The 27553-nt window shown below is 46.2% G+C and overlaps 1 protein-coding gene across 1 annotated transcript; it reads left to right on the top strand.

Annotated features, from left to right (window-relative positions):
• Window positions 1-37: 37 nt before the first annotated feature.
• LOC116940644 (sterile alpha motif domain-containing protein 9-like) lies at window positions 38-27553 on the top strand. The gene is made up of 5 exons (XM_032950789.2): window positions 38-617; window positions 3836-3949; window positions 7001-7154; window positions 12346-12436; window positions 15001-27553. The coding sequence occupies exons 2-5, from the start codon at window positions 3885-3887 to the stop codon at window positions 19956-19958; spliced, it is 5268 nt and encodes a 1755-aa protein (XP_032806680.1). The 5' UTR covers window positions 38-617; window positions 3836-3884; the 3' UTR covers window positions 19959-27553.

The raw sequence follows: 27553 nt of genomic DNA, 5'->3' as shown, positions 1-27553 counted from the left end.
ACGATGTTGATACCGTAAGAGCACTGCTACTTAGTTACGATGGCCTCACCGAGTCTCAAGATGATTTACCAAGAGGGTCTTCGACTGGGATGCTTAACCAACCCCTCGAGAATGAATGTTTTGTGAGTAAAAACCACACGCACAGGTGGGGATAACCCTCAAAAGTCCACACAGACGCGTTCACTAACCCACTTGCGATATTACAATGTCCTGGAGGGTTTTGGAGGTTCACCAATCTGTGTGATCCATCAACCCTTGTTTCAGAAGGTCGCCTCTTAGCTTCGACGACGAACTCCGCCGTGTTCGTGTCTGAGCCTCCGCAGTGACTGCGTGACGGCTCTACAGGGGCAGCCCCCTCCCTCTCTCCCTCCCACGCCGTGAGGCGCGGGCCGCTGCTGCCCGGCGCTGTTGCGCAATCGGAGACGGCGACCGCGCGGCGCGCCGAGCGGCTTCCTGGATACGCAGGCGCCACCACAGACGCGGGGCGGTGCCGGTCACGGAAGCCTTCCCACGGCTGGGCCCTACAAGGCGGCAGCAGCAGCATCGCACTGCGCACGCCTCGTGGGGGTGCTGCTGGAGGGGCGGCAGTCCACGACCCCGCCGGGCTATCGGCCGAGGTAAGAACGCGCGCGAGGCGTCGCTTGTGCGGACGGTCGCGACGCTGGCACTGGCGCGGCCGGCTGGGAGCGAGGGGGTGAGGAGGGCCAGAGAGCCGCCACTGGCGCACACCTCGTCAAGTCCACGCGTAGAACGAGCTGATGAACATCTTCTGTGTTAAACCTCGGCCGAGGAGCCTTTATCACGCCGTGGGTTTAACGGGCGATTAATCCAATTCTAACTTCACGTGTTACGCAACTATTGCCTGGCGCTTTTCATCACGCCAGTGGAGAGCACGTGAAGTCCACTGCCAGTCATGAGTACAGGACACAACGGGGATTGTGATGTGAATCCAAAAGATGTCCTCGAAGGGTTATGGAGCCGGGATTTGGCACAAACACAGGCGAGTTTGCTTTAAACTGTCAATCAAGCTCAACACATTTCGAGATTCGCCTGCCAAAAATGACAGACTCGAGGTAGATGGGTTCCAGTCCAATGAGCAGGGTCAGTTTAAAGTTCTATACTGTTTAAAGTTCTGCACTGTTTTGAGTTCTACACTGTTTAGAGTGCTACAATATTTAAAGTTCTATATTGTTTCGCCTGCCGAGGGGTGTGACGATAAAGCCGACAGAAACCGGGCAAAGCCGGTTCAAGACGAGTTCATTATACGTCAAAGTCATGGTTATGGTAACACAGTATGCAGTGGGAGATAACACAATGTATAGCATATTCTAACACTGTATACAGTGTATTCTAATATAGCATTGTGTTATTACACATGGTGTATTCTGAAAGAGTATACAGTGTATTGTAATATAGCATTGTGTTATTACACATGGTGTTTTCCAACAGATGATACAGTGTACTATTAGGACATGAAAAAACAACAAAAATCATGTAATTTGTCCATGAAAAGCTGAGTCTCAAGATATTTTTTTCAGGAGAGGCTTGCATGTGGTGATTGGCAAATTCGCTTTTGGGGAGTGGTTTGGCTTCAAAACACCCCGAGAAACCCCAACGCATACAGCCGATAACACTCGCAGGTCTGCACGGATGGGTTCATGAACCCATTTGCTGCACTAACATCTCTCGCGGCGCAGGGTTTTGGGAGTTTGATCAATCTCTACGTAATGCACCAACCCTAGCCTCTTCCCACGCTGCGTGTGGTCACAGGCATGGCCCACCGCGTGCCGCTCAGTGTCGCACGGGGAACAGCCAAAAGGACATTCAGAGAAGTGCGACTCAGCCATCAGGACGCCTGCCCTGCAGGTGTCAATGTCTGCAGACCCACAGTTAGGCAGAGACGCATCACAGGCGTTGTTTTTACGAGAGCCCTACACCGGATGGCCGAGTCATTTCCTCTATGGGAAATGCGCGCGTGGGAGGGAACCGCAGTGCACCGGATTGAAGGCACCGACACGAGACGCCAGTGTTAAGGATACAAAATCCAACGATTAATGACGACGTTTTTTCCATCTCGAATTGATGTTTACAGAGCTGATGAATATTCGACCAATTTATTTTTCATGGAATTCCATGTGAAATGGAATAAAATGTTTAGAGGTTGTGGTTCACAAGTACGACTAACAACACAACTCACCCATTCACAATCAACACACACCACGCGTGTGCAAGGAGACACAGCACGTGCACCCCGCTCTGCAGGGTCACACCGCGGCGAGACTGTATTGCTTGAGCATGAGAATACAAACAGCAAATATAAAGATTCCCCGTATAGCCTGAACTGACTGTTGGGGCAAGTGGTGTTAGAGAACACCAATGAAGTCGGGCACAGAACACGGGGGCGGGGGGGGGGGGGCTAGCACCACGCCTCCTCATTGCTGATGTTTACACATCACACCTGGTATTAATTTAAGGCTGAGTCGACCTAGGGGAGGACCAGAACTGGGTCAAATAGTTTCCGCTGTTATTGATCGTGAGCGGGACTCGAACTCAGGTGACAGGGTTCATAGCGGAGCGTGCTAACCACTGATCCACCGCTCCGCGCATGAGATAACAAATACAAAGATAACCCATATAGCCTTAACATACTTGGGGCAGGTGCTGTTCGGGCACGAGCACACACAGAATGCGTCTGTATAATTGGCCTTGGAGAGATGGTAAGCATGGCAGACTGCGCGAATCTGCCAACCAGAGTTCTATTCCCGGCCATGGCTTATGCCAGTGGGGAGCACGGTGGTGTATCCTGCAGAGAGCATGAGCTGATCTACCGTGCCCCCTACTTAACATTGATTCTAGGAGGAGGCCCCCTAAAGCTGTGGCTTAATCGGTGCACGGGAATGGGTTCTCTGAAAGGACCGAGCCTTTCCTGAGCCACTGCTGGAAATTCCAGCGTCCCATTCCCAGTGCGGTCCACCCACTCAGCGTCGCCGAGTGCGTGCCTGAGCCACCTGCTCCACGCCCTCTCCTCCCTGGCCGAGCGAGTTTTGCTGACACTGCTCTTTCCCTCGAGCTAATTGCCCAGGCGTGTCCCGTGCAGACACTCACATTGGGGGGGGGGGGGGGTAGCATTGAGACATGGCTTGCGTGCCGCACGATGAACGCGGTGTCCTGAGTTCAATTCCCGGCCTCTGCCAACATCAAAGGTGATTGACATCTGAGCCGGTTCTGGCCATCACTCGTCATTCACCGACACACTCTCACCAGCGTGGTGAAGTATGGTCAAACAATCCTCATGACCATCACGGTGTTGGGAGACCTTCATTCAGCAGTGGATAGATGCGGGCCTGAGAATCATGAACATATTTTTTTAAGGTCGCACTCATACAAAACGTGCTTGCCACAAATGAACCACAATACCTTGCTGATCTCGTCTATGAGCATAATCCATCACGGGAATTCCGGTCATCCTCACAGCGGCCTTTGGCTGGTCATTGAACAAAGAGGGCCACTGCGTTGCGCGTTTTCAGATGAGCTGCGGCCGTCTGGAACGTTCTTCCGATATTAGGAAGCCGCTGGAAATGTGCACTTTTACATTTCGATTGAAAACTCATTTCCTTAGAACTGTGTTTTGTGTTTAGTTTGTTGTCCTTCCCCCGCATCTCCGATTATCACAGTTGGCTACGTACAGCGCAAAAGATGTTCAACATACATAGCATGACTTACCACGCATGACAGCAACACATCAGCAGCGCCAGTCTTCATTTCAGGTATCACTTTGGCTCCGAGCAGCTTCCCCAGCGATGACTTCTCGCGCGTGCCATTGCTCGTCTCGCAGGCCGTACGTGGCCGTGTGGACCCCCCCGCCGCCCTGCCCCGCGGTGGAGATGCAGCTCGCCGGCGTGGGCGTCGACACGGGGATGATGTCAGATGCAGTGCGGCACGAGCCACGGTAAGGCGAGGGCACCGGGCAGCATCGCAATCCGGCACGGGTTAGCAGACGCGCCGCCGCCGGGGACACGGGGCCCAGTTCACGTCGCAGAGAAGCAGCGTGCGGATCTCCTCAGTGGGGGAGACGTCGGGGAGAGTCGCCAAACCCCGCACAGTGATGAACAATCGGCTACACGCCGATAAGCCCCACGGGACAGGCTGTCCATAGAGGCATCATCTCTTTAACGTCAATCAGCCCCCAGCACTGCACCCTGCAGTTTACTGCGGTGCACGTAGTATAGACGTAGTGGTGGCGGTGGTAATAGACGGCCCTTTGTCACTGCTGCTGGATGAAGGCCTCCCCACGTCGTGCCGGTCATGGCGGCTGTTTGAACTTTCTTCACCGCCGTGGTCACTGTGGGTTGGTGCATGTTTACCCAGGACCAGTTCAGACATCACCACTGATGTTGGTCATGGCCAGGAGTCGAACTCAGGTTGCCGGTTTCATTCCGGGTACATGTAGATACTCTGAAATGTTTGTCTTTGACTTCATGCAGGACATTCATAATTAAGATATTTGAGTGAATGCGGCTATGTTAAATAGCCAGTAACATTACTGAGCAAGCACTTTTCTGCTGGTAAGCAAAAAGCATGGCAGCCAGCAGCCAAGTTGGTGGTTTGTGGTCAGCGAGTGCTGGGACACGGAGTGTTATTGCTGCACACCTTTGATCCATGGCTTTGGAGGCGAGGGTTGGTGGATCATGCACGCTTGTGAAACTCACAAATTCTCCGAGCTGCGTGGAGGTGAGGAGATAGCAAATTAAGTAAACTGTTTTGAATCCATCTGTGCGGAGTTCTGAGAATTATCCCCCCGTATTTCGGTGTTTTCTCTTTCTACTCCGGTTTCTTCCTACAGGATAAAACTCTCATTAGACGAGTTGGTCAAACAGCCCAATTCACGCCCCTCCTGAATGCAGCTATATTATAGAACATCAAAAAAATCAAAGCCCTTGAATTTGTTGATGAGATGTTAACTACCTTGCCTGCGATACCGGAGGTCGTGGTTTCGATCCCGACCCTAACGCCTGCTGTATATTTGGAGTGTTCACGCTCTCTCCCCATGGTCGCGTGGATTTTTCCCCGGGTCCTCCGGTTTTTCCCCCCACATTTAGAAACATGCGATTAATATTTGGCTGCTATAAATTTCCACCTGATAAGCCACTTTGTTGAGTTATCATTCATGGCCAGGTCACTTCTAAAAAAGAGCTATACAGCTTAGTGGGGCTTACCTGGTAAAATAAAACACAAAAAGTGCAACAAATTGATGAGGTGATCGAGAAAGTAGATGAAGTCCATGATGCTGTCATTTAATGTGGCGTTACTTGATTAGACTATCACAGCTATTTCGCCGTGTATTTCATTAAAGCCACTGTTTGTTTCATGAACACGTGCAACAATGTGGGCTGTCAGGTTTTTCTGGGGCACACCTTTAATGCGGGACTGAAATATCTCAACATGTTGGGTGTACACCACACGCAGTTGTGGAACTGTCAGCCGTGTTACCTCGCTCTACTGCACGGTCTAAGTGGTCGATGCTGCTTATTGGCCCACATCTACAGTGCGTTGTGTTGGTGTGAGTGGACACGCCGGATTCGACAATGATGGCGCGATTTACTGAAGACAACGTGCTGGGTTCACTGGTGCTGGGGACCGTTGGTTTGTAAGTGTGGAGCGTGAGGCGTAGAGCAAAGCAGAGCGAGGCTGGCCCTGCCCGATGCGCAACACGAATCACCCTCCGGGTTGTCGTTTTGGAGGAGCCAAATTGAAGGGCTTCGATTTTTTGAATGTTTCTATTTTCGAGCATCATTATCACCAGCCATGATCAATCCACTGCTGGACGAAGGCCTCCCAAGACGCCACCATCCGTATGGTCCCGCGATGCAGCGGTGCACCCAGCAGCTGCACGCGAGGCGACCTCATCGCTGCACCTCCACGGCAGACGCCGTCCGCGGCTCTTTCCCTCCCTTGGCTGCTGCCCAATCACGAACCTCCACCGGCGGCCATCGTCCCGTCTAGCGACGCATGCTGCCCCAGCCTGCTCACTAACAGCCAAAAGTGCATCTTGACCTGCATGTGGTCTCTGATCCGCGTGGTCCTCTTTGTTTCTCAGTGCAGTACCCAGCATGCAGCTCTCCAGGCGTCTTTGAGCACTTTTGAGCTTCTGTTCCATCCTCTTCGTCAGTGTCCCTGTTTGTGATCTGTGTCACAGCAGGTAGTCGACACAAACACTTGATAAGCGTAGTTTTCACTGAATGTGTGGCAAAGTTCAGCTCTCTTACCCTTCAATAAGCACAAATATAATTAACAGCAGTCCCTCATTGGCTCAGCCATGGCCGTCTCTCTGTGTTCGATGACGCACACAGATGACCCAGCTGGGAGGCGCTGTGCCAGAGCACCACTCCCCTTACAAACACCAGCCTCAGGGTGCTGGTCCCAGTGTGAGGATGACGCAGCTCATCATTCATCTGTGTGTCTGACGCGATAATAATGAAGTGAATACATCAGTCATTGTAATTAATAATTGTAATTATTACCTGGTAGCTTATGTTAGGCTGGGTGGCACTGCAGCAGCCAGCTCACATACCTCAGCCCATCATCACTCGATGGTTGCTGAAGCAACTGTCAACTGGAAGGTCAACTGCGGTCGGCCTTTGTAAAGACCAACGAAGGATGTAGTATTGAAGATGAAGGCAACAGGAAGGCGTCTCGACACGGGGTTCTCTCTCGTGTTGACTGTCGTATAAAAGCCGGAAGCGCTGTGCGCTCAGATTGCCCATTGACACCGGTTTATTAAAACTCATGCACCGTACTTTGCCAATCTGCAGCTGAATGAAGGAATCCGCATGCCGTGTCAGTCATGGGGATTGTGTGACCATACTTCACCACACTGGTCACTGTTGGTAAAGTGAGTGGGGTAAAGTGAGTGGGGGAAGGGAGTGCCAGTGGGACGCTGCTCCCGTCTCTGTGTGCGTCACGGTGGCACGCTGCTCACGCGTCTCTCTGTATGCCGTAGGGCCGGCTGCGTGTTCCTGCTGCTGCCCTTCGGTGGCGTCTACACGGTCGAGGTGAACGAGTGCGACCGGGTGAGCGACGTGGTGAGCCGAGCCAACGAGCGCCACGGGCCCCTGGTGCCGAGCGTGGCGACCTTGCACCACCAAGGCAGGCGGGTGAGTGCAGCCACGCACTGCAGACGATGCACTCACTCGCTGTGCTGCTGCTGCTGGGTAGCCGGCCTCTCCACACCACGAGGCGTGCCCCAGCACTGTCGCCTCCTATGATGCCTCTCAATTGCTCTCTGTGAACTGCTTCACATTTGTCGTGTATCAATTGTTGGTTTACCATGAACAGCAGCGGGATGGTGGAGCCCTTCGTCATGAGGGGCTGTGTTGCACACTCGAAATGAAGGACGTGGGCAGGTGCTCCAAATCGAGGGCAAACACATTTATTGTGGTAAATTTGTAAAATACAACAGCACGTTGTGTCACACAGCAATCCTCAACCGAGTCGCAATTAATCACCTGACTGGTGTACAAGTCCGGTTAATCAATAACAGTTTCTCTTAAACCCAATTCTACTACTGATAAACCATCTTTGTCTTTGACAATAACCCTTGGACTTCACTATTCGAATATTACTTTCATCCTAAGCTGTATGTCTATCTTTACCATCCACTTATATCGATATCTTACACCCATTATCTGTACTGTATGTGTACAGTATACGGACTACTTGTCACCATTGTACAACTTACTACTGTACATGTGTTCTATTCGTAATAGCATTGCAAGTAGTCATACTCTGGGTGCATGGGCATGATTATAGAATTAACAGTATTAGGGTTAGAGAATTACAAGTATTAACTACAGTACGTCATCCTTTACAGTGCACAGTGCTAAAACCCCTCCTATTGAATATATCACAAACTAACAATTCGAAGCCAAGCTTGAAGTCTAGAACAAGTCTAGAACATTTATATAACGATCAAAAACAACCTTTGGGTCCTTTACCTGTAGAATACAACAGCACGTGTGTCACACAACAATTCTCAGCCGAGTCGCCATTAACCACCTGACTGGTGTACAAGTCTGGTTAATCAACAACCCTGCCAGCCACCCACAGGCCCAATTTAGTTATCACATGCTGGTGTACAAGTGCATTGATGTACTGCACAGCACATAAGGACTTTCACAAAACCACACTTTACTCCCTTGCTGCACGAGGAAATAATTAAAAGAGTGGTCCATTCCTAATGTGCCACAGCTGCTTGCTGAGTGTGGGTGGGCCGTGGGCCATTCATTGCGCATCCCAGATCAAGCACCCTCATATCTGCCCTCTGAGCCCCTACTGCCCTCTGAGTAGGCAGCCCGGCAGGCAGCCTCACCAGGGAGGCGGGCAGGGCAGTCGGCGGGGCCAGGCTGAGTGTGAGAGCCGGTGCACAGATTGGGCTGTCTGTGCACTGCTACTACTATGCAAGTTGCTTGTTTCTAGAATATGGCCATGGAACAAGACTTTAACAATTAAAAATTGTCATAATCTCCTGCTTGTTACAACACCCACATGCCTTACTGCATGTATGTATGTTGAACTTTTATCAAACCGTACATTGCTACCCATGCTAATCATACATATCCAACCGTACTGCAGACAAAGTCAGCTGAGTAGTAGAGACGTAGACAGAGTGGCGTGCACTGGGAGGCAGCCTCTATGGCTGACCGCGGCGCTGTTCTCGTCAGTGACACGCGGCTGCCCGTGTGCCACCGTGGCTGCCACGGTGAAGGGTTGTGTACTGAGGTGCAAAGTCCTTGCAGGTCAACTCAGGCCAGGCAGTGTAACCCAGACGCCCACAGTCACTCAAACACGCACACGATAATGATCACACTGAAGGCCACAGCGGTCTGTGTTGTGGTGCAGCTGCCGTTGTAATGTTTATCTGAATCAATCGCGCGCCGATGTCGCTCCCAGTGTTGCAACGAAGCCTGTCTCTTGAAGCTGCAGTCCGTTTGCACGCGTGAACCACGTATGGTGCCTAACAAATGAAAGGCACTACCTAGGAGAAGACATATCACGTGAGCTGGACAGCCGGTAGTGCTGCTGACTAAAAGCCGCCATGGCTCATCATCATCAGCGGTGATCAATCCACCGCTGGGTGAAGGTCTTCCCAAGCCATCACTCTCTGTCACTGTCCTGCACTGTAATAATTCATCCAGCGCCTGCAGGCAAGCTGATTCCATCGCTCCATCTCTAATGTGGACATAATCAAGGGTGCGAGCCCCTTCTTGGCTGTCATTCGTCTCGACCACGGCCATCGTCCCTTCTCGTGGTATTGTCACCACAACGCAGAAGAAGGTGAACGCCCCAAGTTGGTGACTGCCCGACCAGAGCCACCGAGGCAGAAGTCCATCCCTGCCGTCGAGCCCCAGGGGTGTCCCGACGTTGCCTCAAGGGCCGCGTTGACGAATGAGCAGAGAGCAGTGGGGCACAGCAATGAAACAAACAAATACAGAGAGGGAGAGAGAAGGGATATGAGAGATAGGATATATGCAGAAGAGTTATGGGTGATCGTGATTTCATAATACAGATGAATGATTAGTTATGATACATTGTGTTATATGTATAATGTCTTTTACACATCTTCTTGGTTCTTTCGGTAAAGTCACGTAGAAGGGAAATAAAAAAATAATAAAAATAAAGCATAATTAAATTCTCACGACGTTTCGGCCACAACGCAAGCAGCCGTCCTCAGGTGAAGAAACAGAGCTGTCGGAAAGACAGCGTCTTAATGAACACTGCTAAGCTTGGCAGCATATTTTAAGCTGGGTGGGAGGAGAGAGCCTTGACAAAGGAGTTTACATATCAACAGAGGAATTTAGCATATTGATGACAAATGCAGATATGGGGTTAGCCAAAGAACTGCTGCAGTTCTTTATTATTAAAATTTCCCTCCCTTTATTACTGCTAATCCTACATAATACACTAGCATAATATGACTTTGAGACCCCCCACCGCCTACACATTCCGAAAGGAGTGACTAACCCCATATCTGCATTTGTCATCAATATGCTAAATTCCGCTGTTGATATGTAAACTCCTTTGTCAAGGCTCTCTCCTCCTCCCACCCAGCTTAAAATACGCTGCCAAGCTTAGTGTTCATTAAGATGCTGTCTTTCCGACAGCTCTGTTTCTTCACCTGAGGATGGCTGCTTGCGTTGTGCCTAAAACGTCATGAGAATTTTATTTTATTATGTTTTATTTTTATTATTTTGTTATTTCCCTTCTACGTCACTTTACCGAAAGAACTAAGAAGATGAATCCCTGCAGTCACGAAAGCTTTAAATCGAAGTCTTTTACACAATGTATTATACACATAATTTATTATACAGATAATGTATGATACACATAAAGTATTATACACATCATGTATTATACTGAAAGCCACTTGGCATTAGAGGCCGACCGAAATTTGGCTTCGGTTTCGGCGCCGAAAGTTGGCAAATGGCCTCTTTCAGCACACTTTCGGTTTCGGTGGAAAGTCAATTTTAAACTTTCGTTCTGGTTTCGGCTTTGGCCGAAACTGATATTGACTTTCGGTCATTTGTGAACCAAAGATCTACTTTTTGAATATAATGCTAGTGCTACATCTATCACTTTGCCTATCGGCCGGTCAGTCAGCGCTAAGCAATCTTATGCGATAGGCTGACACACACACACGTCAGCAGCAGCATCTTGGGAGCGAGATTACAGGCACAACCATGGGCTGCTAATGTCTATACAACCGGTCAACAGACAGCAGCCTGTCTGGCTGAATGCGGAAAAACTGTTGTTTCTTAACTACAACATTTCTTTGTTTGGATATAATTACTAAGTAAGTAACACCTAAAGATTTTATATTTAGCGACTTTTACTGCAGGCTCTGAATGATTAGTTCTAGATTTATTTTTAATTAAAGTAGCATTGCATCATGACATATTTAATAAATCTTGTGTTCAGTAACTTCGGTTATATACCTTTCTGTTTCGGTCTCAGTCGAAAGTGTAGTTAAAGTTTCGGTTTCGGCTTCGGTTTCAGCAGAAAGTCAATTTTTTACTTTCGATCTGGTTTCGACTGAAACACAGCCACGGTCAAATTTACCAGAATTGAAACCAGAAATTCAATTTCGGTCGGCCTCTACTCTTAGTGGCCCCTCCCCTACCTCCCACGGCTACAATGATGCCACAGTGACACTGCGTTCAAACTCCATTCGGCGCGGTTAAGCCAGGACTAGGTGAGACCGTCCCAAGGTAAAACCGAAAATATTCACGATCTGCCACTACGCATTTTGAAAATGAAAACCGTGGATCTGGAGATGAAGTGAGGGGGGAGGTTGACGCCTCGTCGCGCTCCGCGATGACCCCGTGACGGGGAGCCCGGCACCGTGCGCCGCCGAGGAGCAGAGCGTGCGCAGCCCCCTCGTCACGGAGAGCTCCGGAGGCCACGAGCGAGCGCGCTCAGCGCTGGGGAATCTGGGCTGAGCCTGCGAGCAGAGCAGCGCCCCTCCAATTGGTCGTGGATACTCAGCACGAGGGCTCCGGTGCGCCTACCCCTCTGACTCAGCTTAGCGACTTGGCAATCTTGAAAGGCGTCTGTATTTATATTTGCGTGTACATCATCCATGATTGTCATGTCACTGCGGAAGTCTTACACCAAAAAGTGCGTCTACGCTGTATCCAGGGGTTGAACCCCCAACAAGCAGCAGCAGGGGAGTACTGCAGCAAAGGGCGGATTGCCGTGAGGGTGGTGGGAGGCGATGGAGGGGACTGGGGCGCAGTGCAGCGCGAGCCAACTCGGTCATCGAGCTGCCTGCAACGCGACTCCCTGATCCATGACCGTGACTGTGTCACTCATCATCAGTTATTGCCACATGCTCCTTGCGTAGCACTCTGACAGGCTAACAAATGGAAATAGTTTTGTAAGAGATCAGTTATCCCTTACATTGTTCTTCATAGTTTTTCAGAGGAAAAACACACAATTGTAGTTTCCATGTGCAGCATTATCACGTGTGTGTCGGTACACTCCATTGTCAATCGTCGCCATCTTTGTTTGGCAGCTCACGGTGACCCTGATCATTCCGCACACTTGGACACCGAGTGTCGGCGGACCCGGCAGCGTTGCGGTCAGCGGTGACTGGCGCTGCACGAAGATCGAGACTCTTTACAGACATTGAACCAGTTCAGAGGAAATGTGAGACAGAACGATTTAATAGCCCTTACAATGCTTGAACAGTGCACACTCGTGATAACCTACAGTAGGTCATGAGAGTTGTATGTTGATAAATACACTTATGCGCATCAGTGAATGACCTTGCCTCGTTTGTTTTTTAAGCTGCCTCTCTCCACGAGGCTGTCTACGCACGGGGGCCTCCACGAAGCCAACCTGCACGTGCAGTACCCGCTGAGGGGTGGCAGCTCTCCAGGTGTGTGGACCGCTTTCCCTGACGTCTCTGACATCGTCCACCGGGTCTCCCGCCAGGCGACGCACGCGCCAGGCGAGGCGCTCCCGGGCCGGTCTGCTCACCTCGGTGCACGCATGGCAGAGCTCTGGCTTTCCCATGCTGGGCCAGTGAGGGTGATTGTTGGGCCGTGCTATTGTCAAGACTGTCATTTTAGCAAGGTCCTGTTTATAAACGAGTGCAACTAAGAAAGATCACGCATACGAGAGGGTAGCACGCTTGATTTCTACACAGATGGATTCAATAATCAATTGAGTCATTGCTGTAACAGCAATCACCCAGTCACATTATGGCCCAAGCTAACAACACTGGGTATTTACAGGCAGTCTGCTATCCGAGCACTAACCAGGCCCGAATGCACTTGACGTCTGACATCTACGAGACCGAACACATTCACGATGCTTGGGCATGACGACGATGTACTGCTTCAGGTTCGGGGCGTTTTCAGCAGAGAAGAGCCTCTTTTGAATTATATCTGAGTATCATGAATCTTCAAGATCATGGATATTGTCAAGCTGCTTGGAAGGCTGCTACAAGCCTTGTCAGAAGCAATGAGAGACAACGAGCATGCACTACTGAGCTCTGAGGTTAAAATACTGGGACTGGGTGTCTCTCTCAGGAAGTTTATAACCTCATAAGTTTGGCGAGTTACTTAATTTCCAGTTTTTATCACAAACCAGAGTACCCAGAGGCAGAGTAACTAACTGCAGATCGGGAGTCTCAAGCAAGTAATGGTCTCCGAGTGATCCACCGATACCCACACTAACAAGTGCTGCGTTACAGCTGTGGGGGAAAAGAAAGAGCAGGGGGACCAATGGAAATGTCCATGCAGTCCGTACAGGTATCACCACACAGTGGAGACTTGTATCTCAACAACATTTGGACTCCATAGTTCAAACGTGGGCAAAGTATTGCAGGAATGTTCTAGGCTTGCACCACTCGGTGCTTGATGAGCACCCTCCTTCACAATAGCACCCTCATAAGAGAAAGCTAAACACGGCCTTTTGTGTGCATAGCTTGAAAGGGTTATCCAGGTGCAACGTGAATCCCAACAATTGTTTGGTAGAACACGGCCAGGATTTTAGAGCTTTTTGCACTGGAATCATATTTTTTAAATACGGGGTTTATTTAAGTGGAGTCACATATCGGCAGGCTTGCTCAAATTGCCATCTGATCATAGCTCGTAATTATTTAGAGCGACTGAGGAAGGGGGAGAGATAGTGAACATGGAGACATTATGGATGTGAGAGATTATAAATGGGGAAAGATAATAGAAAGAGATAAGGGATTGGGAGAGATAAGGAGTGTCTGAAGTGAAGCCTGAACAGTGCCACGTGAAGCACTCCCCTTGACCGCCATCCCCAGCCTCTCTGCACGGCTCCACAAAGTGAATGCGCTGCCGCTGTTACACGCGGACGTGTGATGCACACAGCTTGTTTCCAACACAATTTCAGGTGAACATTTAAATGGGCAATGTGTTGCTTCGGTTGCTCATTATTAAGAGCTGGATGCTTATTATTATGAAATTTATAATGCAATCAACGCCATACGTTTCTAACCACACAGATATATACACAAAAATGTATCGGCCTTTATAGGTTACGTAAAAACACCATCAGCAGTTCCTGAAGAACTGCAATGGTGACTACAAATGTAAAAAACAAAAACTAAACTATTTTTATTTTACCAGGTAAGGCCCACTGAGCTATAGAGCTCTTTTTCAGAAGCAACCTGGTCACATATGAGTGCTCAACGAAGTAGCTTGTCACGTGCAAATGGATAGCAGCCAAATACTATAAAGGCAGGTTTCTAAATGGGGGGTGAAAAATCGGAGGACCCAGAGAAAAATCCACATGACCCCGGGGAGAACATGCAAACTCCAAATATACAGGCGTCGGGGATTGGATCGAACCAACGACCTCCTGTATACCAGGCGAGGTAGTTAACATCTCACCACTGTGGCGACTGACAGTAGCAGTGAGGTAGAGACAACTGCAGACCAGTTTCGTTCTTCTTAGGACTCATCAGTACAGTGTCCAATGGTCTTCAGGAACAGCTGTTGTTTTTACATGATGCATGTTTCTATGGTTTAGGAAATTTACGTTTTTTCCGGCCTGCACTACATTTCTATTGTGATGATTTAATCATAGACTAATGGCAAAACACACAAATCCAGTATATAGCTCACAGTAGTTTATAAAACCGAGTCTTGAGTGCAATAAAATACCCAAATACACCCCTCAACGTCTTTGGCCCTTCGCAGGTCCATGGCTCGAGTTTATCTCTTTCAGATGCCACTGACCCTGGTCACCTGACAGCAGCACACGCTCAACTCGGCTTCTTGAGCCATACCGAGGGAAGGAAGGTTGAGGTGGCTTCCTGTAGCCTTCCTCAACTCTTTTAAATTCGGTGACACCATCGCCAGATGCAATTTTACTTCACACCCTGAATGTACCCAATTTCTTTTTTATGTAAAGGTTTTAGGTTTTTAATCTTCAACGTTTTTTTTTTTTCAATTTCACATTTAGGACGTGAGGGTGATGACAAGAATGTGAAGCTGCCTTCCAGTATGCAAGACTGGAATGAAGACCATGTTCGCTACTGGTTGGTTCACGAAGTTAAATTGAAAGAGCAACATGCCAACAAATTACACGAGGAAGAGTTAACAGGGCCTTCTTTAGTAAAGGTGCAGCGTGAACAACTCAAGGAGTTTGGTCTCAAGTCGCTACAAATATCCTTACTCATAGACTCGCGTGACGAATACCTGAAGTCCAAGCCCAAGTCGTCCAGCACCCATAGCCACATAGCAGCAACACCTGCACGCGGTTCTGTGAATGCTCAGAGCCACCGTGAAACAAAGGGGGCACAACTCGTTCCTGGCAGCACACAAGCCAAGTTCTCAAACTCTGAAGAAAACCCTCCGAATAAAAACAAGAAAATAAATAAAAAGGGCACAGAACAACAGCAAGAGAAGTGTGCGGATCAGAAGCAGACAGAGCCAGGTGATGTGGTTCATGGTGATGACACGAACATAGCACAGCAGGTACATGAAGAAGCTTCACAACCACCTGCAGAGGTGGGGACACAGGAGCATTCCGCTGTTGATGATTCAAGCCAACAAAACACCAGCAAGAGTCAGGTGAATATTTGCTCACCATGCCCATTTGATCACCATTACACATCACACAGATATATCAGAGGAAGTGTGCTGCCTAGTGAAACAGGAATCACAAACTATATAGATCCGGTTCACGAGTTTAAGCTTTTTGCCTGTCAGGGCGACGTTGATGAAGAATCCAAGATGAAGAAATTCTGTAATGAGGTGTTCAGGTTCTCTGCTGGGTGCATGAACAGGAGGACAAATGGCACCATACACTTTGGTGTGGGAGACACGAAGAGCGGGTACAGGCACGGTGAAGTTAACGGTGTCCACGTAGAAGACCAGAGCAAGTTTGTTGATACAATCGACAACAACATCTCAAAGTACTTCCAGAAAGACAGGATCGAAGATGCTAAAGAATGCATACGACCTCCAAGATTTGTGGAGGTCATTTCGCCTGAACATACAAGTCTTGGTGCATACGTGATAGAAGTCGATGTTATCCCTAAGAGCACAATATGCAAAGACAATGTTTATGAAATAAAGCAAATGAAACACGTCAATGGAAAATGGCAAGCGGATAAAGAGAACCACGTGTATAAGCGAGACGGTGCATCTTCTAAGGATATTCTGGCAACACAGAATTCGGAACAGTGGAAAGAAGAGTATAGACGCGTTTGTGAAGATGTGAAAAAGTGGAATGAGCAGAGAAAACTGGCCGAAACCAACCAAAAAATAGTTCGTAAGCCAGATGATGAAGGCAAAAAACTAACTCATCTGATAACAGGAGGAAAAGGGACACTCGATGATTCGTATTTTAGTTCCTACATTTTGGTGGTTAACAAAGCAGACAAAAGCCAACTTCAACATCTTGAATTTGTGAAAGAAATAAATTGGTTTGCTGTCCTTGATTTTGACCCTGAATCTAACGTCTCTGGACTGTGCAGCCGTGTCCGTCCTGATAGATCACTTAATCTGCATTTTCCTTGGCAGTTTGTAGAACGTGAACATTCTGACATTGAAACATTAGCCAAGGAGCTTAACCTTCACAAGCAAACCAGCTGGATATTCTGCAATGGAAGGGCAGACATAGGCAATAACAAAGCCATGGATGCAAAAGAGTTTCAGAGAAAGCAGAGTGGAAACCACAGCAGGCTGGTTAGCTTGTTGTGCCACAAGGACCTTTTGCCAAGTGGGAGATTTCTTGTTGTGTTTCTGCCCCTCATGAAAGTTGACAATTTGATTGACCCAATGATGGAAACATTTTTCTACTTTCATCAGGAAATGCAGGGCCTTGCTGATATTATGTTGATAACAGAAAACGTGGCAACATACGAGAGCTGGGCCAACCTTGCACAGACAAAAGTTGACGAAACTGACTTGGGACATAAATCAATTCGTGTTATGAGTTTAGAGCACGTAAACTCAACTATTTTCAAGATCAAAGCTGCGTCAAAAAGCAGACAGCGCTTTCTGCGTACGTCCACGGGGGGCTCCTGCTGTTTGACCAAAGTGCAGGAGGAGCGCATGTCTTCCCTCACGGTTGTTTGTGAGAATGAATGTGAAGGCACTGAAGTAGAAAAAGATGAGAAAGGTTTTGACGACTTTCGAAGAAGTATTGAGGAAAACTACTACAAGGGAGGAAAAGTCTGCCCGTGGAACTTTTATTTCTCTGAAAAGCGAAGAAAGCCTTTCATCAAACGTGAGCCGTTTCGTCCTTTAAAGCAGAATGTTGAAGATGCACTTAGGTCAAAGCGATGCCTTCAAATGGTGAATTTGTTTCACCATCCTGGCTGTGGAGGAACAACACTTGCATGGCATGTCCTGTGGGAGCTCAGGAAAAGGTTTAGGTGTGCTGTGATTAAAAACAACTATGATGATCACAGAGAAATTGCCATTCAAGTCAAAGCACTGCTAAAGTATGCAGAGGCTGACCCTAATATCTACACCCCGGTTCTTCTTCTCGTTGATGATGCTGATGATGCAGAAAGCCTCAGAAACCTGCAACACAGCATAATATCCGAGCTGTCAGATGTTCCATTTGATGAGCCACTCATTGTGATGATTAACTGCATGCGCTCACAGGCCCCGGAAGAAAGTCGAAAGGCAAGTGTTTTTGACAGTGTCATTTTAGAGCACAAACTTTCTCCAACAGAGCAAGAACGGTTTGAAAAAAAGCTTAAAGAAATCGAAAATGATTACAAAGAATGTGACAGCTTCCTTTCGTTTATGATCATTAAGAAAAATTTTGATACAAATTACATCGCAAATATGGTAAAGAATATGATGAAAGGTGCTGACTGCAACAGTGAAAATGGTAAACTTATCAGTTACATTGCATTGCTAAACAGCTACGTAAAGAACGCATCAATACCGGTGACTCGGTGTGAGGTGATTCTTGGAATCTCACACGTAAAATCCACATTTTGGAGAAAGCAAACTCTTGACGATGGGCTGAGCAAGCATGCTAAATTACTGCTCATTAAATGCCCCATGGATGAAGTGAATGGCACTTATGAATCTGTGAGAATGTCACACCCACTAGTGGCAGAGCAAGTGCTGAAAGAATTTGAAACAACTGGTGGCCCATCAAGATGTAAAATTGCACATGATATCCTGGATGAACACTCACTTTACACGGATGGTATGGGGAGAGAATACTTGGTAAAAAATGTGAGAAGCATGTTCATCACACGCCATCGAAAAGAACAGGGTGATGAGACAGATACTCTCTTTGCACCCCTCATTGAAGATGTAATTTCAAACAAATTCAGTGCATCTCAGTCAGGCCATGTGGTGACCGGCATGGAATTGGCCAGGAATGTGCTGCTTCGTGCAGCAGCCAGATTCCCAAAAGATGCAGTAATGGCTCAGGCTCTGGCAAGGTATTACTCCCTAAAAGAGAAAACATTTGGCGAAGCTAAACATTGGGCAGAGATTGCAAAATCATTGGCCAAAAGTAACTCGTATATCACAGATACAATTGGTCAAGTTTACAAGTGTGAGCTGAAGCAGACATATGACCTCCGTGCAATTGAGAACAGGGGCTTTCTCCTTCCATCAGATCTCAATAAAGCACTGCAGCTGGCAAAAAGGGCATCTGACTTTTTCAAGGAAGCACAGGAACTGGCTAAGAAGGAAGATGATGTTTTCAACACTGCTGGATTCTTTGGTGATGTTGAAGTGGCCTCATACATATTGCACCTTTTTGATCTTACCAAACTGTTTGACAAAAACTACGAAATTAACAAAAAAACGAAGGTGGCATATCTAAATGGAAGGATAGACTTGTCACGGATTCCCACAAGTGATGAGGAATTAAGAGCCACAGTGGAAGTTTTACAAAATAATGAATGGTACCTTCGAGAATTAAAAAACCGAATGAAGATTTCTTTGGAGTTTTTGGAAGACTACTTTTGGCTCTTTAAGGCCAGGTATTCTGAAAAGGAAAAAACTGAAAATAGAGTCCGTCACACAATCTTGCGTTACTATTCTCAGTACACAGATGCTTTTTGTTCAAACATTTTGGACGGTGATAACAAAGTGGATGCCGCCAAATGCCCTCGACTGAGTGCCAGATCAGAGATTGAAGCAAAACATGGCGATCGATTTACAGGGCTAATACGATATCTATCGCCTCAAAATAACCAAATGAAAAGCCTTGAATGTATAATTAGCAATTATGAAAATATACTTGCTGAAAGCAGAAATGGTAACAATGTTAAGGAAAAGCAGAATTTTATTTTTGCTAACCTTGTCTTAAATTGCGTCAGTCCGACATCCAAAAGAATTTCTCCACATGGAAAACTGCAGTTGATGGTCAAAGACATGGTCCTTGAGATAGGGTTGGAGTACCGATTTCCTGAACCATACTTTCTGGCAATGCTGCTCCTGTGGCCCAAAGCAGACAGCAACAGGCGTGATGTGCGCACCCTGGCAAGTTGCATTGAGGCCATGAAGCGATCATTCCGAATGAAATATGAATTCATTAGCCGTAAGCGTCAGTTTATGACCAACTTTTTCTTGGGAAACGGCACCGGACTTAACAGGATCGTGTCTCGTCAGAAGATAGACAAGACTTCGGAGATGCAGGGAACTGGGAAATCGTTGCATCAATTATGGCTCAGTGGAGATATTCTGAAAGTGAGACGGGTTGAGGAAACGCTTTTCAGAGTGCACGGATCAACCAACGATGAAGGAAATATATTTCTGGATCACAAATTCAATGTTGGAGACGATAAGAATGAGGCGATCAAGATCCCTGTGCGCCCAGTAAACCTTGGACAGCTGCGGAAGGGCAAGAGCATTGAACGTGTTAAATTCTTTGTGGGATTTTCTATGGATGGTCCCATTGCCTATGACGTACAGCCTGTACAGGACTTCTGAGATAGATTGTGTTATACAGCCCTCTGAATATTCAAAACTATATCCTTGAATGTACAGGAAGTTTTCAGTTAATTTTAACATTATTACAAATATATCTACATAAGCAATCAATGTCTGTAAAACTTTGAGAAGATAAGGACATGTTCTATGTTCTCTAGTATACAAACTTAAGTGAAGAAGTAAAAATTATATTCTTAGCTCTTTCGGTAAAGTCACGTTGAAGGGAAACAATAAAATAATACAATATTTTTTTATATAACGTGACTTTACCGAAAGAGCTAAGAATATGAATTACTGCAGTCACGAAAGGTTTAAATCAAAAGTAAAAATTAGTTTACAGCTATAAACGGTATCTTAACAGAGGATATCAATGAACCATCTTACAATCAACTATTTAATTCAGAGGTACTTTTGTCAAAATAACTTTGTCTCCAGATCAAGATACTATCATGGGCACAGCAAGTGATGCCACAGCACTTTGCCAATCCTATATACCTTCTGCCAGATCCTGAAGGCGCTGTAAAGTAGACACGATACCTCCAACATCTGCCTTAACAGGATCGCACCACCTGGCCTTCGGTCTTCCCCTTGGTCGCCAGATGTATGGAGACCACTCCAGTGCTCTGTCTCAGAAACCAGGACTCCTCCTTCCTGTACACGTGTCCTATCTAGCTTTTGCCTGATCATATCTACAACATAGACCTGGCATGTTCTCTTCTGGAATGCTGCATTGCTCATACATTTCATCATGTTGGTCTCGGATATCTGTACTCAAATGCGAACAATTTATTTTTAAACTGCATATAATCCATCTATTTGACTTATGCAATAATTTAGACACCACTTCTACGTAAATTACCATCTTTTTTACGGCCAGATTTGTTTACTTTCTTTACCAAAGTGATATCCCCAGCTCTTCAAACACCTGACCTGCTAAAGCTATATGCCTCCTGACCTAATTCTCACAAACCCCATGCATTGTGGATGGTATTGCCCAAAACACAAAGTCCTCTACCACCTTAACCTTATTTCCTCCTGCGACCCTATTGTAGGAGCCCCATGTCTAACGATAGCCATTAACTTCGTCTCGTGATTGTTTACACCTTAAGATCCTAATGCCCAGCTGCAGTTCATCACGACTGCCAACAGCTGGACAGCTCCAGCCACAGTACTCGCCAACAAATTCGCTTCTGTCTGCACAAGTCCCACATTCATCTCAGCTGCACTGATCTATGGGTGTTTTACTGTGCTAACTCCATTCAAATTGTCATTGAACACGTAGTCCAGCACAACGTTAAACAATGTGATGAATGCTTGTCCAAACATCAAACCATTCTGATGACACCTATTCATACACAGGCCTATCTACTACGATACAGGTGCTCAATCAGCCAACTTAATTATCTTACCTGCGACCTCGCAGTCATTCGCTTGCTTAACATCGATGAAGCAAATGCAGAGGTCCTCCCCATATCCCCAACTCTTCTGTGTAAAGATCAGGTCACTGCAGTCTCTCCTTGATCTAAATCCATGATTTTCCTTTGAGTCCTTTTCTTTATGATTATGAACCCCATTTACCAAGTTTTTAGTAAATCCCTCACGTGGAGTGCTCAGCAGGCTTGGCCCACTAGTTACTGCTCTCCTTTCTCTCCCTGTCATTGAATGCGATGCCTTCCAGTGCTGTGGTAGCTGGCCTCTATTCCAAGCAGCTTTGATTACCTGAAAAATAAAGGTGATAACTTATAGAATTACAATATATGTCAAAACTACCGTATACCATTTGCGATTTTTACCAAATATATTATCTTTTTTCCTAACTGAACTGCATTTTGCTGACTAACCACGTTCTAATCAAATATTTTAAGGGAAAATGTGTTTTTACTTTACATATTTGATAGTTTGATCTACTGATATTGATTTCTTGTAGCTGTCTAAATAACCTGATTTTATTTGATTAACAGCATATATTATACACACACACAAAGATCATTGTATATACTGACTATTGAAACGAGTCATACGAGTTACTTTTGTGGATATCCTATAGTATATTTATGTATGAAACATTCCATAGGCTACACACGTTTCGTTTTTGCATAAGTATTAACCCACATGTCCATTGGAGGTGCCCATCCGTCCACCCTCCCTCCAGTCAGCCAGCCAGCCAGCAAAACTTGTGTTTGATGTCGTACAATCTGATACTATGATAGCAGGCTGGTGGGTGGTTGGGGGGGGGGACATGACGTCAGCACGCACGAACCCGGCTCAACGCTGTTCGATGCGAGTGACGTCATCGCGCAGATGTGCGCGATGATGTCACCACTTGGCCACGTGCCGGTCGCGCGCCAGCCAGACAGGAATCCAGCCAGACAAACTTTGTTTCTATTCTCGTACGAGACGTGGATGTACTCGCGGGTATATTGAGCTCCGTGAGAGATGTGCAGCGCTGTAGCGAGGGCGGGGCAAGCCGCGGGCTGTACGGGCGGCGGGCACGGGGATGGCGCCTTGCCCCGAGTGCCGTCCTCAAGGTGCTGTGCAGCAGCATGTTACAGCTCTTCCACTTCACAACATTGACTGTGCAGCAGCATGTTACAGCTCTTCCACTTCACAACATTCACTGTGCAGCAGCATGTTACAGCTCTTCCACTTCACTACATTGACTGTGCAGCAGCATGTTACAGCTCTTCCACTTCACTACATTCACTGTGCAGCAGCATGTTACAGCTCTTCCACTTCACAACATTCACTGTGCAGCAGCATGTTACAGCTCTTCCACTTCACAATATTCACTGACGAGCGCGCATGCGTCTCGATGCGTTATCTGCATGGCACAGGTTTATACGATAAAATAAAACGTTGCATGAAAAATGCGTGACTAATTTCTTGTGAGTTAAACTGCTTCTATGAGTCTTCTTGGTTCTTTCGGTAAAGTCACGTAGAATGGAAATAAAATAATAAAAATAAAACAATAAAATAAAATTCTCACGACGTTTCGGCCACAACACAAGTAGCTTTCTTCAGGTGAAGAAACAGGACTGTCCAGAAGAAAGCGCTAGAGTGAACACTGCCAAGCATGGACCGCGTCTTTTAAGCTATGTGGACGGAATTAACATGAATTAGCATGTTACCCAGCCCCACCTCCGGAGTGGATGAGGGGGGGGCTGAGGACCACAGAAAAAAGAAAAGGAGTAGGACAGCCAAGGTGCGCTGCTCTGTCCTGTGTTGCGATATAATTATGCTATATAACTAGACTGCTATACAATACAATATTATACCTTCCAATCTAAACTACATGGTATAATATCATATCCATAGAAAAATTCCACCTTTTAATTATACACTGCGTTACTATACACTACCCTATACTTTAGACTATAAAATATTAGACGTAATATTACACTGTCTTATTCTATCAACCCTACTGTATGACACTGCTGTATATTCTCTATACAATTGCGATACTATATATTGCCTTATGAATTATGTTAAACATTACAATGTTATACTATTTATTATTATACCACATGCTATACACCATACCATTGACCGTCGTGGAGGTGGTGCTGGGCAACATGCCAATTCATGTTAATTCTGTCCACACAGCTTAAAAGACGCTGTCCATGCTTGGCAGTGTTCACTCTAGCGCTGTCTTCTGGACAGTCCTGTTTCTTCACCTGAAGAAAGCTACTTGTGTTGTGGCCGAAACGTCGTGAGAATTTTATTTTATTATGTTTAATTTTTATTATTTTATTTCCATTTTACGTGACTTTACCGAAAGAACCAAGAAGATGAATCCCTGCAGTCACGAAAGCTTTAAATCGAAAAATGCTTCTATGAGCTCTTCACACTCATTGGGTCTGATCGCTATAATTCCACAGCAAGTGCAGAATAACAATGATGGGGTGATGAAGACGATGTTAAAGATGGTGATATGACAATCATAGTGTTTAGAAATGGTAACGTATGAGAAATATAGTGATTATGGTAGATGGATGAAAATTATTGTAGAAATAGATTAATGAAAATATAACAAGAATGAATCTGCAGCTACAACTGCTCATCATCCAGCAACCCCAATCCACAAACACCACCGCCCCCATCCCCTGTTAATCCACCATTGCTCATCTCCAAAGTGCATACTGCATGAGGGACTCGTCTCAGGCTGAGTCGCAATAAGAGTGGCTCGACACAGGCTCAACTGGTACAGTATTTGCCGTGGCCGGAAATCAATGGTGGGGTGCCAGGTTCGAAGCGCAGTGAGCGAGCTACTGCACCACCGCTGCCCGTCATCGCCACCGTGATCATTGTGTCGCACCTGGCACGTCACTACATCACGAGGCGCATGCAAATTGTTTTACCACGTGCACCAAATGCCCCCCCCCCCCATCTACAAACACCACAGCCGCACGTTGCTGTACAGAGAAACGTACAAATCAACTCTCGATTATCCGCGGGAAGACGATCGACGTTGCGGATTCACGGTGCCCACTCAATGGGTGTCGTTTAATTTGATCCGTGAACCGCGGAGTTTCACTGAAGACACAAATCGGAAACATTCTCCAGATGGCCGCTAGTTCGACTTTGAGCTGGGTGCCGGATCGACCGAGCGGAATCGATACATTGAGCTGCGAGTCACGATCCACGACGACCATATTTGGACAGACAAGCCCACTCGGTTAAGGCCACGCCCACTTCCTGCTGATACAAATAGGGCGCGGGGCCTGTTACAGCCCCGCCTCCTGTGGGCTGCGCTCCGTCACTCGTTGGCTGCGAGGCAGTGACGCGGCGCATGGTGACGCCCACAACTCCGCCTCAGCCGCGCCCCTCCAGCTGCTCCGCGGGCTGCAATGCCACTGCGGGTTCGTGACAACGTGGACGACACGCGCCTTGTATCGTACATCGATTAATATACAGGATGCTTCAAACAGAATGGTAACACTTGTATGGGACTATCGTTTTTAATGTAAAAAGCACGGATAATAATACACTGTAGCATGATAACAAATGTAATGTTAATCGCTTAAAAAAGTCAGTCTCCACTTGTTCGCCATCTATGTCAACACGTGCCTGAAATCTTCTCCAGGTGCTCTCCAGAGAGGCACTTTTCTTGTGGTATTGTTGCAAATTCTCTGAAGTGTTTACATTTCTATGAAGCACCCTCTATTGTACTCATGATGTTTAATTTAAAAAATGTAATCTTCTTTGGTTCTTTCGGTAAAGTCACGTAGAATGAGAATAAAATAATAAAATAACAATGAAATTCTCACGACGTTTCGGCCACAACACAAGTGGCCTTCTTCTGGTGAAAGGAACAGACCTCTCGGGACGACAGAGCTTCAATGAACGTTGTTAAGATTCGTAGCGTCTTTTAAGCTGGTTTAGAGAAGTGATAGAAATAACTATGTTAAAGTCAAAGCCTACACATCCACAGAGCACCTAGTACAAATCAAACAGGATAATTTAGCATTGAAATAACTGAGTGATCAGCTTGTGACTGGGCATAGAAATAGCTATGTTAAAGTCAAAGCCTACACATCCACAAAGCACCTTGTACAAATCAAACAGGATAATTTAGCATTGAAATAACTGAGTGATTAGCTTGTGACTGGTCATAGAAATAGCTATGTTAAAGTCAAAGCCTACACATCCACAGAGGTACCTAGTACAAATCAAACAGGAGAATTTAGCATTGAAATAGCTGAGTGATTAGCTTGTGACTGGTCACAGAAATGGCTATGTTAAAGTCAAAGCCTACACATCCACAGAGGCACCTAGTACAAATCAAACAGGATAATTTAGCATTGAAATAACTGAGGGATTAGCTTGTGACTGGTCACAGAAATAGCTATGTTAAAGATGTGAAAAAACCTAAGTCTAAATTACATCAATATAATAAATGTACTCAATATATTCTTCAATAAGCTGAGCTATTAACAGTAACTGGGTATACACTACACTATATAATGAATACCATATAGTAAACCAATAAAAACTAAAATATAAACTACCTCAATGTTTTGATTTAAAGCTTTCGTCACTGCAGTAATTCATATTCTTAGTTTTTTCGGTAAAGTCACGTTGAAGGGAAACAACAAAATAATAAAATATATATAAAACAATAATAATTCTCACGACGTTTCGACCATAACACAAACGGTCGTCTTCAGGTGTGTTGGTTTTCTCCAATCAGCTAAGCTACCAACAATAAGTCGTTATATATCACAATGCTATATGGTGAAAAAAATGGGTGGATTCTTACCCTCTACTTCAGCACCACGGATAGCTACGAGCCCCGTTCAGACGGACGAGTTCATCCATGGTCGGAACGGAGGAGGGGGAGAGAGACAGCTGCGAGGCGCTGTTATACTCCATGTTGTAAACCATACCATTAACCGTGGTGTGAGAGGTATTAAGAGTCAATGCCAGCAAAAGAGCTGCGGTCTGAAGGTTTATCGTAAAATACAATTAATTAATAACCGAAATGGTTTAAGACATCTTTCCAATGGTTACTAAGCCAGAATCCATCTTTCGGTTGAAATTGTCTCTGTGCTTGTAAATGTGAATGGCCTCATGAACGAATCTCTCATGGTAGCCGGTTGGTTTTCAAAGAACCTCCGTCTTGGCGAAGTCAATGTCATGTGAGCCCACTGAATTATAACAGTGGTCTGCCACGGACAGAGGAGTTCGTTCTACCGTGTTTCAAGTCTGCTTTATGTTCGCGGATGCGGTCCGAGATATGTTGTTTGTCTTCTTTGGTTCTTTCGGTAAAGTCACGTAGAATGAGAATAAAATAATAAATTGATAAAATAAAATAAAATAACGCAATATTCTCACGACGTTTCAGCCACAACACAAGCGGCCTTCATCAGGTGAAGGGACGAGACTGTCCTACCAGACAGAGAATATTATTGCGTTATTTTATTTTATCAATTTATTATTTTATTCTCATTCTACGTGACTTTACCGAAAGAACCAAAGAAGATGAATCCTTGCAGTCACGAAAGCTTTAAATCGAAATATGTTGTTTGGTTTCTCCAATGTAGCTACTACCACAGAGGCACTTTAGTTTGTAAATGCCCGGGTACTGTATGTCTGGAACAACATCTTTTACAGATGGAACCAGATCACGGATTGTATGTACTTTGTTGAATCGGACCTGGATCTTGTGTTTATTCAGGATTTTGGAGATATTTTTAGTGACCCCTGCAATGTAGGGTAAGGTGATGGTTTTGAGTGGCTCCACAAGAGGATCCTTCTTCATGACTGGAGTGATGGCTTTGCGGATTGTGTAGTCGGAGTAACCATTAGCCCTGAGAGCCTGGTGTACGTGCTTGAGTCCACTGGTAATGTGTTCCTGGTCGGAAATGCATTGGGCTCTATGGTATAGAGTCTTGATGAGGGAGTTCTTCTGGGATGGATGGTGGTGGGAATCCGGTTTCAAGTAAGCATCTGTATGGGTAGCTTTCCTGTAGACAGAGTGGCTCATTGAACCATCATGTCTCCTTTTAATTAAGACATCCAAAAAGGGTAGTTTGCCATCTTTTTCGACCTCCATGGTAAATATGATGGCTGGTTGTATGGAATTGATGTGGTCG

Source organism: Petromyzon marinus, chromosome 1 (assembly GCF_048934315.1).
Source record: "Petromyzon marinus isolate PM22_M1 ecotype Great Lakes invasive population chromosome 1, UKy_Petmar_22M1.pri1.0, whole genome shotgun sequence".
Classification (NCBI taxonomy): Eukaryota; Metazoa; Chordata; class Hyperoartia; order Petromyzontiformes; family Petromyzontidae; genus Petromyzon; species Petromyzon marinus.
The sequence above is the reverse complement of the archived record's forward strand: the minus strand, read 5'-3'. Positions and strand labels throughout refer to the sequence as shown.